At 36.3% G+C, this 12,882-nt stretch overlaps 1 protein-coding gene across 7 annotated transcripts in view; it reads right to left on the bottom strand.

Annotated features, from left to right (window-relative positions):
• Positions 1–870: 870 nt before the first annotated feature.
• The window catches only part of DENND5A (DENN domain containing 5A), a 76,782-nt gene continuing 64,770 nt past the window's right edge, over positions 871–12,882 (bottom strand). For all 7 annotated transcript variants that reach the window (XM_060767114.2, XM_060767121.2, XM_060767108.2 and 4 more), the window contains 7 exons: positions 12,021–12,166; positions 11,566–11,684; positions 10,353–10,534; positions 5,873–5,955; positions 3,924–4,047; positions 3,275–3,443; positions 871–2,728 (listed from right to left, as the gene is read on the bottom strand). In XM_060767114.2, the coding sequence (XP_060623097.2) occupies positions 2,545–2,728; positions 3,275–3,443; positions 3,924–4,047; positions 5,873–5,955; positions 10,353–10,534; positions 11,566–11,684; positions 12,021–12,166 (1,007 nt within the window). In that variant the 3' untranslated portion in view covers positions 871–2,544. The remainder of the gene's footprint in view (positions 2,729–3,274; positions 3,444–3,923; positions 4,048–5,872; positions 5,956–10,352; positions 10,535–11,565; positions 11,685–12,020; positions 12,167–12,882) is intronic.

Consider the following 12,882-nt stretch of genomic DNA (forward strand, 5'->3'; position numbering starts at 1 on the left):
TTTATTGCTTGTTGTTTAATATTACTTTAACTGTTTTTAATTTGCTTTAGATTGTGTATAGTTATGTTGTGTTTTGAGGCCTTGGCCTTTGTAAGCCGCATCGAGTCCTTCGGGAGATGCTTGCGGGGTACAAATAAAGATAATAATAATAATAATAATAATAATAATAATAATAATAACCCTCTTAAGCTGGTGAGGGCAGCAAAAAGCACCAAAAAGAGCAGAAGAAAACAGGAAGGAGCTCTCCACAGCATTGCTGCTAAGGCTCCTGATGCCAAAAAAAGAGGGGGGGAAAACCCAAAGGGGTCTCTCCATAGTAGTGGCTGGTAGTGCTATCAGCTCAATAATGAAGAACCTCTGGCTCATTTCTCAATAACGAGAAAATCTTAAACCCCACAAACACAGAGAAAGCTAATCACTGTGTATTCTTCATTCTGTTATCAAGTACCTGGAGCAGATTATATGTTGCAGAGATACAGAAACCATCATTCTATTAAATGCTAGCATAGGGAATGTAACATTGTGTAGGAAAGTTTTTTTAAAAAGATCATTACAGTTTTATCTGCTCTATGTGCAGTTGAATACTGCATTTTTAGCGTAACTTTGAAATGATATTTGTAACATTTTTGTAAGCAACTATTACTTTACTTTTTTTGTGATATGTAAGGAAAATAATTCTGTTGTATTAACATTAACAGAACTACAAAACCAAGACCACCACAAGTGAGATTATCCACCAGACAGGATGAGAAAGTGCAGGCTGCATCATCTGATTATCACCCAGTTTCTATAAGAATCTGCTCAAATAAGAAGTGTGTTTTAGCAGTAATAAAACAGATCAAGGCAATAATGACATGAACACAAGGAAGGTAAAAATAGTAAAATTTAATACATGTGCTATATTTTTAAGTTAATAGAATAAAAATTACCACAAGATGTAGGAAATAAAGAATAATGCTACTTGGTGAGGAGAAGGATAATTGAAAACCTTTTCACTGCTCCTTCTGTTAGAACCTAATGTCTAAAATAGCTTCTATACAGTGAATGCCTCTTAACACAGAGGTTGAAAGCCCTGTATGGTGTATCTTAGTGTTTTCCCAACTAAGTCTGAATCATCTAGATTTTTAGTTGAGAATTCTAACAGGAACAGTTGACCTAGGCATTCACTAGATTGCTCCAGTTGGAATTTACTATTCAAAAAGCCCACAAACTCTGAACATTTTGAGGATGAGTTAATATTTGTACACAATGTTCACAGGCATCTAGTCCTTGACAAAATATGAAAATTAGCACATTAAGTCTCAGCTTTTCCAAAGAAAATCTAATATGTGCTCTGCCTAAGAAGTGGGGTTACCAAGAGGAGGGCAGGAAAATCTGATGCGGCATTAAGTTGAATAGCAGCATAAGTAAGTCACAGTAAAACTGACTTTTCTCATACTCAACTCTAAATATTTGCAGCAGCTTGAGTGCTTATCATGCTGTTATAAAATTGTGCCAAGTATTGTAAGATCTTTCATAGTTTTGTGAAACTGCTAGGCCCATTCCTTTGTATGTGTATACAGTTCCAACAATTCTTGGTTCAGATTCTTAGCTATCACATAGTGCATAACATAGTTTAGAATGATAATCATAAGTCTGGGAGACTGTAACATAAATACATTGAGTTAAAGGCAGATCCACATTGAGACATATTGTGGGCTTTTTATTTCAGGGGACTGTACTATAATTAGATCCTGACCTGAAAATACAATAGACATGTAACAGAGCCTGTTAAATATATAGGATTCTTCCCCTCCCATTCATTTTTAAGACAAAGACAATACAGCATGATTAAAAGTTAAATAAATAAATGCTAGTTTAAAAACACATGTATATTTTTCTCTGTGCAATTTCGTACCCATATGAAAAAATATTACTGATCTCTGAAGATCTGCATGGTTCACTCTTCCAAAAACCTGAAAAAAATAATACTGACAACAAAAATAAAAGAAAAAAGATTTGCTAACAAATTCAGTGCTTTGAGGCTATTAAAAACAATATTTAAACTTTTAGTTTTCTTGCAGTGCAGCAGTGACCCAAAATGGAAACGCCACTGATGACAATGAAACTATATAATAAATATTAGTTTCTAAATTGCTTAATGATCTTTAGCATAAATGGAATGTGTTAATGACACTTTGCAAGATACAGTTGGAAGGCAGGTTCGGAGAATGTCAAGAGCTCACTGCACCATTTTCTATGGTAAAGAAAATTTGCAGCTTTAAAATAAGCTGCACAATACTCATTATCTAACTCTTTCACATGAAAGTGTGTAGAAGCAAATCAGCAAATAAATTCTAAAAGTAATTTATAATTAACATTTCTTTTCTTTTTATACATTGGATGTACAGCTTCAATTCATATTTTTGCACTCTATTTGAAGCTATTTTACCCCCAGATGTTGTGTCGAATGACGTGAATGTTTGGATGCAATACATTATAAGAATTTTTGCATACTAATAATAGTATGTTTCTTGTTGCTTTTTTTAACACAGTGCTTGTAAATCAGATGCCAATTCCTTTAACAAGGGATGCCTCCAGTGTGATGTTGAATTCCTGCAAAGTCTGAAGCACACGGATCAAAGAATTCACTAGAGTATGATCCTTTATTAGTGCTGTGTCCTCATACATCTGAGCCGTGATGGGGCAGTCTGCAAGCAAGGCAATCCAATGATGCAAAAGGTGGTCTCTGCAAGAGAAATTTTAGAATTCCAAAACAATATATTAAATAGATTTCCTCCTTTGTAGATAAACACACAAAGTTTTAGCATTCTTAAAACCTAGTGGCCTCTTGCATATTAGCTACAGGCCCTGGTCTCAGAGACTTAGAGATAAGCAGCAAGCAGATGCTCACATACACCCCATTCACACACGTGTCCTTTCCATATTCTCCCTCATCTGCTTCTCTCTGGCCTTTGCCCCATGATGCCGATTTGAAAAAGGGCCTTCTGATTCCCAGATGATCAGTACCCAAGCAAGCCTTCTGATTAGGTCACTGTTTCTAAGAATGCTCCTCTAGATGGGGGCTTTTGCCAGCAGCCTTCTCCTTTAGGAATCAGAAAAGGTTCCAGAGAACAAAACCCCTTTCATAATAATTATACAACTTGGAAAGAAACAAAAGGACCAAAACTGACTGAGCTGCAGCCCCCCAAAACATTCCTTGAAACTGTGACCCTATCTAGAGCACTTTCCTGTCACTGTAATTGGTCATGTTATCACGAATTGCATAAAATACCTGGCTCCAAGGCACACCAACATCTGAAACTTGCCATCTTTCCCAATGTTTCTTGAAGTGTTATTGATGGCTGTGACAAAGCGGCAAAAAATCCTGGCTCTTTTCTGCCAGTTTTCTTCTGGGACCAGTTCACTCTGATCTAGAGCTTCATAATAGCCTTGTGCTTTTTCTGAAGAAAGACAAGTGACATTAGACATAATGATCAAGTCAGTATACATTTTACAATGTCCTCATATATGGGTATCTGGTTAGTTATGTTGGCATTATAAAGTTAATTTAAAACACTTTGCTTTGGTTCAAATAATCTTAAATTCATAGAGTTGGAAGAGATCACAAGAACCATATGGTCCAAAGTCTTTACATTCATATTTAATTAATGAAATAGTTAACAAAAAATGTAAAATGTTGATAAATTACTCATGAAGTGCTACCATTTCTGAAAGTGGTATTATAAAAACTGAAATCCAACATTGTGCTTTTAAAAAGAAAAGGCATTTACTCATCAAATAGTTTGAATATACATATGGATAGAACTGCATTACTCTTTGGTTATTTTTATTATCATTATTGTTAACATCCTGCTTTCTCTCTCTTAAAAGAGGTGCAAGGCAGCTTAAAGTTCTCTATACTCAAAGTTATCTATACTCACCTAGAAAGTCCCAAATAAAGACATTTTTGAAGAGCCGAGGAGATTTAAATCCATGTTGAAACACCTGTTCAAGAGCTGAAACAAGGCCACCTTCTCCACAAAGCAAAAGTGTCAGGCTGCCTCTCTGCCATTGGAATATAGAACACATTTTAAAGAAATTATTATGGCTAAAGTCTGTTCATTTTCCATAAAAACAGACAAAACTACATACAGTAAAAATGATATAAACTTTGCAGTATCTTGCACTGACACAGTTCATCAATTGCATACATCAGAAAGAAGCTCAAGAAGAAGACTCAATAGCAATGTGGCAATAGGTGTGCATCCTGCTCTTTTTTATTTTCATACTGGACTAGTTTCATCTTCTTTGCCTTTAAAGAATTCCAGAAACTCAAACTGCAACAACCAGACTTCCATCTGGTATTAAATTATTCCAGTGTATAACGAATTACTATTTTAACTTCACTAGGTATATGTGTTATGCACGCACTTCTGACATGCAGGAAAAGCACAATCAAAGCACCTCCTGAGCGGTGGGAGAGAAATAGGGTTTTGAAAGCAATGAGGGGGGGGGGGGGAGAGATGAGAGTTTGGGCTGCAAGGAAAAGAGCCTGGGCAGTTAGGGAGGCAGGAGAGAAAATGCTTGTGCCCTGCAAGGATGTTGCTGCTGCTGCTGTTGTTTTGACAGCTCCAAACTATAATTTTCCTGCATTTCTCAGGAGGAGAAAAGAGGAGGAGGCGGGAAGCAGCATGCTGCTGTGGCACTCCTCACTGTCACTTGTGGAGCCCCAGCGGCTCGGCAGAGTACCTGCCCAGGACTTAAAATCTGCTGTTGAGTCTCTTCTGTATCTAATACAATCTCTGCAAATGAACATAAAGTGTTTGAAGTGGTGGTACCACAGCTCCAGAATACTTAAAGCAGAAATTTATTGTTGTTGTGTATCTTCAAGTTGTTTCTGACTTACAGTGACTCTAACACAACTCTATTATGGGTATTTCTTGCCAGAAATCTTTCAGGGTTTTGCTGTTTCTCTGAGGTTGCGGAACCTGTCCAAAGTCACCCAGTGGGTTTCCATGGCCAATCAGGGATTGAAACCCTGGTCTTACAGTGTCCTAGTCGAACACTGAAATCAGTACACCGCACTGACTCTCTAGAAATTGATTAGCCTTCTCTTTATTGCTTTTAAGGCAGGAACTGGAAGCATGTTTATTATAGAATGTGTTCATGTATGGTCTTAGTGATGGCAATTTTGAATGTTTTTTTATAGTGAATGGTTTTGAGGATATACTTCTCTTGATTGTTTTCAGTGACAATATTTTCTAGTAGGCTTCCCAAATGCTCTATGAGCAAGAGCAAATTTACTAAAATCACAAATCATCACATCAACTATTACCACTTGGGGGCAGTGGAGAGAGAAAAAGAAGCTCCAAATTATCTGAGAGAACACCTGATGTTGATTCATGCAACTAGTATATTATTTTAACAAACTAAATTTGAAGACAAGGGTTAGAAAAATTTGAATGCACTGCAAAAGTTTCCACCATGCTCACATGCAAATTCCCTGAACTTATTCCTTTCTCTTGGGTATAATGTTGCCTGTGAACTTTATCACATTCAGTGTCAAATGTGAAATAAACCCACTTATGAGTTTCTGATTGATTAAAATTGGCACAAAAATAACATCAGCAGCAAGATTTTTCATTTGGCCAATTGCAATTAATCTCCAATCATCAAGTCAATTTGTCCTATCTGTGTCACCTATTGTTCTGAGCCACCAGTGTCACCAATTGTATCTATGGGTTTTCATAAGGTAGCCTGAATATAAGGAAAGTATTATCAAGCTCTATTAGTATTATTTAAATTATCAACAAAAACATATCATCAAGATTGGGAACCACACAACACTCCATTATCAATATCCATTATCACTAAGAGTGGCAATTCTCACCTCTTTCTCTGGCTTGTGGAAGTGTTTGACAATTCCATTTACTGCTTCACCAATCGATTCTTGTATCTGACCTGTGTTTAACTCTATGCAAAAAGAAAAACAATTTTATTATCCATTATTATACAAATAAATTAAGTTACACTTTTAAATCAAGACTGGAAAAAAGAGAGGTTGATACTGTGAATGACACCATGTTACAAAATGTAACAATTTTTCTGATCCTGGTTTGAAAGTGTTATTTCCTGTTTAATTGTACAGTACTTACTTTGAAAGTAGTAGTTATACTCCAGAAACCTCATTTTTATGGCTGCCACAGACTATATTGAATTGGTTGAGACTCTATGAGATATTCATTGAAAAACTATAGCAAAATGTGCTGCAGGATGTCACACAAAAACATTTTTTTGGAGTTTTTATGATAGAATCACTTAGGAAATGACATTTATAACCTGGGGACAAAAATATGTTTCATAATGTAATCATTCTAGGAAAGCTAAAGGCGGAATCTAGGATCATTGCATTAATCCCTTGTGTCAGCGAATCAAGGCTAGAGTCCTAAATTCTAAACTTGTATTAGTTGCTCCTTTCTCTCTCTCCTATGGTTTTGTTATACAGTCATACAAGGTTAAAGCTATTCAGATGCAGATTTTAAACATTAGAAATGGTCAGACCTTCTATTTCTTTTGCTGTGGTTTTGTTTAAATATAGCCACGGGTAAAGATGGACTGTTTCTTCAGCTTTTTTAGAATGATCATTCATGGTAATAATCAACCTCTCTTTCTCAGGAAGCCAGGTCCCTTAAGGGTGGGAGTAGTGACTCAAGTCTTGACCGATGTTTGTAAATCAGACTGTCCAAAGACTGTCTGGCTTGACTTAAATTTATCAATTTCATAATGCCTTTTGAACATTGATGGCTCTTTCCAGCCAGCTATTTTGCATACGTATCCAAAGAAAATGTTATCCTGTAGCTGTTGAAGTCACCTTTGATCTAGTCAAATGTGCCCACATATAAAAAGAAACAAATAATGTTCCTACACACCTAAATGCTTTTATTCTGTCAATATAGATTTTCACAGACCTTCTGACAGCTAATAGATGCCATCTTTTTCTAATGCATGTATCAAGTTTGGACAAAATGTGAGTAACTTTTCTGAAATCTGATACAGATTTTGAGTTGCAGAACAAATGACACCCTCTGTTCTAAATTGCCTGGCCTTTTTTTACTTCTTTTATTTGATACATCCCAACAATCAACAACATTTTGCCATACAGGACTTATTTCAATACACATTATTCCAAAAATAAATATTCCTTAAATGACATTCTATACATTTCTTAGTTATGTATCACCCAACAAACCCCCCTCCTCCCATTCCCCCCACCCCCCTGGAACAGCAATTCTAAATCATGTCATTGCATCAATTTAACCGTGTGGGAAGCCTGGTTCATAATGCTGTATCTGTCGTCTCCGTCTATTTTGTCAATTAACACAGACCATTTCCTAAACCAGTCTTGTTCTATTTGTCTATTTATATACTTGTTTTTCCTTTGATTGATAAAATCATTAATTATATATTCTGATAGGTCCACCAGGTTTCCAAATCCCATTTTGTATCATCTCTCCATCCCCGGGCTATCATGGCCTGTATTGCGGCTGTCATATATTTTAGGATTTCTGTCCAATTATTGTTATCTTCCTTTACCTTTATGGTGAGGGACATGAACCTGGCTTTGTCCCACATTAATTCTTTCCCTATTATGTCTTCCATGGCCGTCCTTATATTACCATAATAGTTCTGAATGTTGATACAATCCCACCACATGTGGGAGAATGAACCGATCCCCCCACAGTTGTGCCAACATTTGTTTGAGACATTTCCCATAATGTGTGCTAATTGGGTGGAGGTTCTATACCATTTGGAGATTATTTTACTTTGGGTTTCTTTGATCCTCAAATGTTTAATTTTATGAATATTTTCAATCCAAGACCCAATTAATTTCTCATTGAAGCTTTCCTCTTGTTTCCAAATTTCTATAAGGGTTGTTTTTGTTTTGTAAGTTAAGGTGTTAATTCCTCACATAGTAGCCCAATAATCCCTTTGTCTATTTCTACTTTCCTTTTAATTATGCTGTAAAGTGGGGTTTCTGCTACTTCTCTTCTTTTCACAGCCTGAGCTTTACTGGACAGGCCTAACTATGCTATCCAGTTTCCTTGACCGCATTTGTCTTTTATCTTATCACACTTTATTATTTCCCCATTGGGTTCCATGAGGTCCCCTATCCTTTTGATTCCATTTTCCTTAAGTGCCCTAATTAAATTCCTGAATGTATTGTCCTTATTTTCCAAGGTTTCTCATGGGAAAGGGTCGATTTTGTTTATTTGTAATTTATTTTGCCACTTTTTCCAAATTAACAACGTTGATAAACAGGGGCCGCCTTTTAAGTTTTTTAAGTCTTTTCTGTCTATTCTCTCTCCCATATACGTTCCCCAATACTATTTGCACCTTTGGATCTATTTGCACAAATTAATTCTTTTATTATTCTTTTAAATACTGAAAAATCCTGAACTTGACTAGTCACAAAAGATGGCACTGGCACTGGCACTGGCACTGATCCCCTTGCCTGAGCCTGAGCCTGAGGAAACCTTGTACTCAAAGATCCATAAACTTCTCCTGTGTTCTGGCCATGGGGCCTGGATTTCAAAAGCTTATTTTTTTTCTTCTGAAGAGTTCAGTGTTTCAGTAGTATCTGCCTGATTGCCTAGCAAAATACCTGTGTGCTTGAAACTGCAGCGCTTTCTGAATGGCTTGAAGTTCTCCTCACTCCAGTCCCTGCCTTTTGCATAGAATCCTCTAACCCAGTGGTTCTCAACCTGGCAAACTGCCTGGGATTTCTGGAAGTTGTAGGCCAAAACACCTGGGGACCCACAGGTTGAGAACCACTGCCCTAACCTGAAGTGAAGCCCTAGAGACCTAACCAAGCTTAATTTTGAGTTTCTTTTCTCCCTCTGAGATGATTCAGTAAGCCTTTTGCCTTACCTTTTTTTTTGCTTTTATTCTTTCTAACTGTCTTAGATAATAATGATTTAGATTTTTAAAACTACCACTTTTGAATCAGAGAGAACCTTCTTCCTCATATCGCTCTCACTAGATGCCATAAAAATCTTTAAAATTGATTCTGCAGCCTGTTCAGAGCTATGCATCTCAACACACAATGGAATCTCAGTAGCACTTTTACTTAACACTTTCATGATCTGAAGCCTATGTGCTTGCATGTATTTGAGCGCTTTGAATGGCAGTAGTGTTATTATTTACACTTCCATGCTCTGAAACTTGTGTGTTGTATTCCAGCAGTTTTACTGACATCTTCTTCATTCATCCTTTTGTTTTTCATACAGCATAGAGCTCTTTTTCATTCTCAACAACTTCAGTAATTTTATCTTTCTTTTTAACCAAGTCTCCTGATACTGCAATGATTATTAACTATCTATCTGTGCTCTAAAATGGTAGAATAAATTCTGTAATGAGACAAAAAGAGAGAGAGAAAATAATTTTCAATCAACTGGCAAGACAGGAGAGGAAAAGCGGAATGAGGGGAGAGAAAAAAAAGCTATCGATAAAACAGTTTGAAAAATTGATCTCCTGCTTTCATCAGCTGGAATGAAGGATTAACTCAATTGTTGTGGATTGTTCTTTTAAGCTCCTTGAAAATGTTTCACATTACTTTTTCTATGGCATTCTAGTTTAGTAAAAAATACATTGCTGCAGCTTGCTTACATCTATGTATGTATATTAGTGACCCAAAACGGCTCTCTCTCCAATCACCACCTGCATAAACTCACATAATGGGGGAAGGAAGGGATGAAAAATACGATATTAAAGCGTGCACATGTGGAAGAAATTGATCTTTATCAGTCTTATCCCAGTCTGTTTGCATCAATTTGTTCTTGCTCCATGAAGAATAGATGTAAGCCAAGCACACTGACCAGGCAGAGTTTTACTAGGAGGTTTCTGCTCTGGACAAGGCACCTCTTTTTCTGGCAGTTGAAAAGGAGGAAGTCCTCACTGGTGAACGTGAGACAGTGCCTTGTTTTCTCCCACTCATCGTTAACAGTATTTTAGCCCATCGTTTCCAGAGATATTAGGGCAATATACAATAGGCAAACTAAAGTATATCACAATATGATGCAATAAAAGTATATAACATCACAATAAAAACAATGAGCACAAAAACTGCCTTTTAAAAGGGAATGAGTGAGATCTACAAGAAAATATTAGTGTGGAGAATTCCTGCTTAGGGCCTAAATCCACTACCTGGTGGCAATGCACTGTGAGGAAAGTTATTTCAGACAAGGATGTTCAATTTATTTCAGGTTGCATAAATGAGCCCCAGAATTCCTACCATAGACTTTTCTGAACTAGTTTATTTCATCAGTAAAGACATTTACTAGTGAAAAGCAATTACAATTTGCCTAGCTTACTTGGTTTGTTGTTTGGTGATATTGTAACAAATCTTCTGATCATACTTGGGGACTGTTGCAAAGGAGGTGTTCTGCACTGCCTTTCATCCACTTCTGTATGTGATGTCAGCAGTTCTCCCACCAGGATCCTCTCTAAACTGCCATCATCCATCCCCTTCCCAAGCCACCTACCACATGGAAACCTGAGGATATAAAAAATCCAAAACACTGCACATTATTTATTTCCAGAATAATGCCTTAAAATAGATTACAATATGGTTGTTATTGTATGTGGCTTTAGTTATGTATTCAAAAATTTCAATTAAAATTGCTCAGGGCAGTTTATAACATGACTTTGGAGGTGTCTATGGACAACACCATCTTTTCAGCTTAGAAATGGAGATGAGCACCACCCCCAGAGTCAGACACGACTGGACTTAATGTCAGGGGAAAACCTTTACCTTTTTAGAACATATTAAAAGCTAGCATGGATATGTCTTCACACCCTTTTCTAAAAACAGCAGCAATGAGAACTGATTGCAGCTCTGTATAATAACTCCCTCCCTTTCTCTCCACACACACACACAAACATATATGGCAAGTTCCATTTAAACACATTTCTTAACCTTGCTCAAGTGGGCCAGAGTAAAAAAGAAATTATATTAATGGTTACAAAAGAAGTGATTCTGTAACTAACTCTGATCTCCAAGAAGCTACATAGACTTCCTACCAGAAATAGACAACAAGGTTACAAATCGCAGTGACCACGAGGGGAAACGGAGAAGTTCCAAGGAATTTACAGTAGTTTCAAACGTCAATTTTAAACCAATCATATTTTAACTTATTTTCAGTTTCCCATAATACATTCTTATTATGGTTGACATACATAAGAAGGTATAGTAAATCATGCTCTGAAAAAGTGTCTATTGCTTATAGGTAACATTTATGCCTAAATGTTTTGTATAATATTATTACCTCTTAATCTGGAGCAAATGGACAAGAAAAAGAGAAATTAAATCAATACTGATTTGAGCAGATTAGCCAAAAATGCTGAAAATAAACACTGATGTCCCTATATACAACTTTTAAAACATCTTTTATCATTCAGAACAACTGGATTGTTTAAAAAGAAGTAGGAAATTAATTCTGTCACTTCCTTTATAGTATTTAAAACAAGGCTTGCTATGGGATTCAAAAGTTTAGATAGGTAAATACAATCTGAAATTATGCTTACTTGTAAGTGTGACCTGTGACTTCATTTCTAACCATAACATATTCCACTAGCCATTTGGCATATAATCCAGAATTATCATGTCCTATTTGTACAGTGGTAAGCTTTCCCAGGTTCTGACACTGAAAATTAGAAAAGAAATCTACTAAATATAAACAGAAAAAATCAAAGAGGATAGAATATGACAAAATGTATAGCACACTTAAATATAAACTCAAAAGTCATAAAGCAGATGCAATTGCTACATTTTTTAAAAAAAATGTTTTTAAACATTTTCTTGGTAATAAAACTTTCAAAAAATATAGAGAGGGGTATCTTAGTTTAGTGATTATAACTGTCTATGCTGATTTATTCCCCCCCCCCAAAAAAACCCCCCAGAAATATGATATTTATATTACTGCATACTCATGCATATTCTAGAGTTTTCTGTTTATGATGTTCAAGCTCTTAAGGCATACCTCAAAAGTCATCTCCAATGTATTTCTTGGAACCTGCAGGACTCCTGTTTCACCAAGCTCTCCTGAAATGCATATCCAAGGATTGGCAGTGAACATTGAGCCACCGAGTTTTTTGCTAGGAGCGATCAATATATGATACGGGATTACTGTAAAAAATGAGAAATAACCTAGTTGATGTAAGTTTCAAAAATACATTAAAATACTCTTATAATGCTGGTTTGTCAAGGAAAGAGAAGGCTGTTTATCCTCAGTCAAACCATTGGTCCATCTAACCTAATGCTGTATTTCTGTGTGGCATCAGTTCTCTGGGGTTTCTGTCAGGATTCTTTTTTTTTTCTTGTAGCTGCACCTCTCATGTATTTTCTACAGATCTCCAGCCCAAATATTAATGACTTAATCCCACTTAGTTTTCAAACTCTCTCATGGTACCCTTAGGATAAGATACTCATGCAGGTAAGAATTGATAATTTTCTAGTTTCGCTCTGCATATCACCAAATTGTTGGGCAGTTGATGCCTGAATCCAGACTTATGTGCATGGCAATAATCAATAAAAGCTGTGGTCTACATTGCTCTAAAATATGTGTTGTGTCATTTTCAAGCAGAGTGGAGCTCACCTTTAGCACACACTGATATTTTAGATGAAACTAGAAATTACCAGGTTCAGCCACATAGATAAATGTCCCACAGTAAAAAGGTAAGGTACACATAAATCTATGAACAACCATGCCCTTGCAGAATGTTGGAAATGTGTTTCTGATTTGGCCCCTTCTCTTTCCATAACATAGCTGATTATCAAACAGCAAGTGTGCTATATCTAAAGCATGATTGCTTTCTTGTGATATAATGCTAGAAGAACTTAGA

Source organism: Anolis sagrei, chromosome 1 (genome assembly GCF_037176765.1).
Source record: "Anolis sagrei isolate rAnoSag1 chromosome 1, rAnoSag1.mat, whole genome shotgun sequence".
In the NCBI taxonomy this organism is placed as follows: Eukaryota; Metazoa; Chordata; class Lepidosauria; order Squamata; family Dactyloidae; genus Anolis; species Anolis sagrei.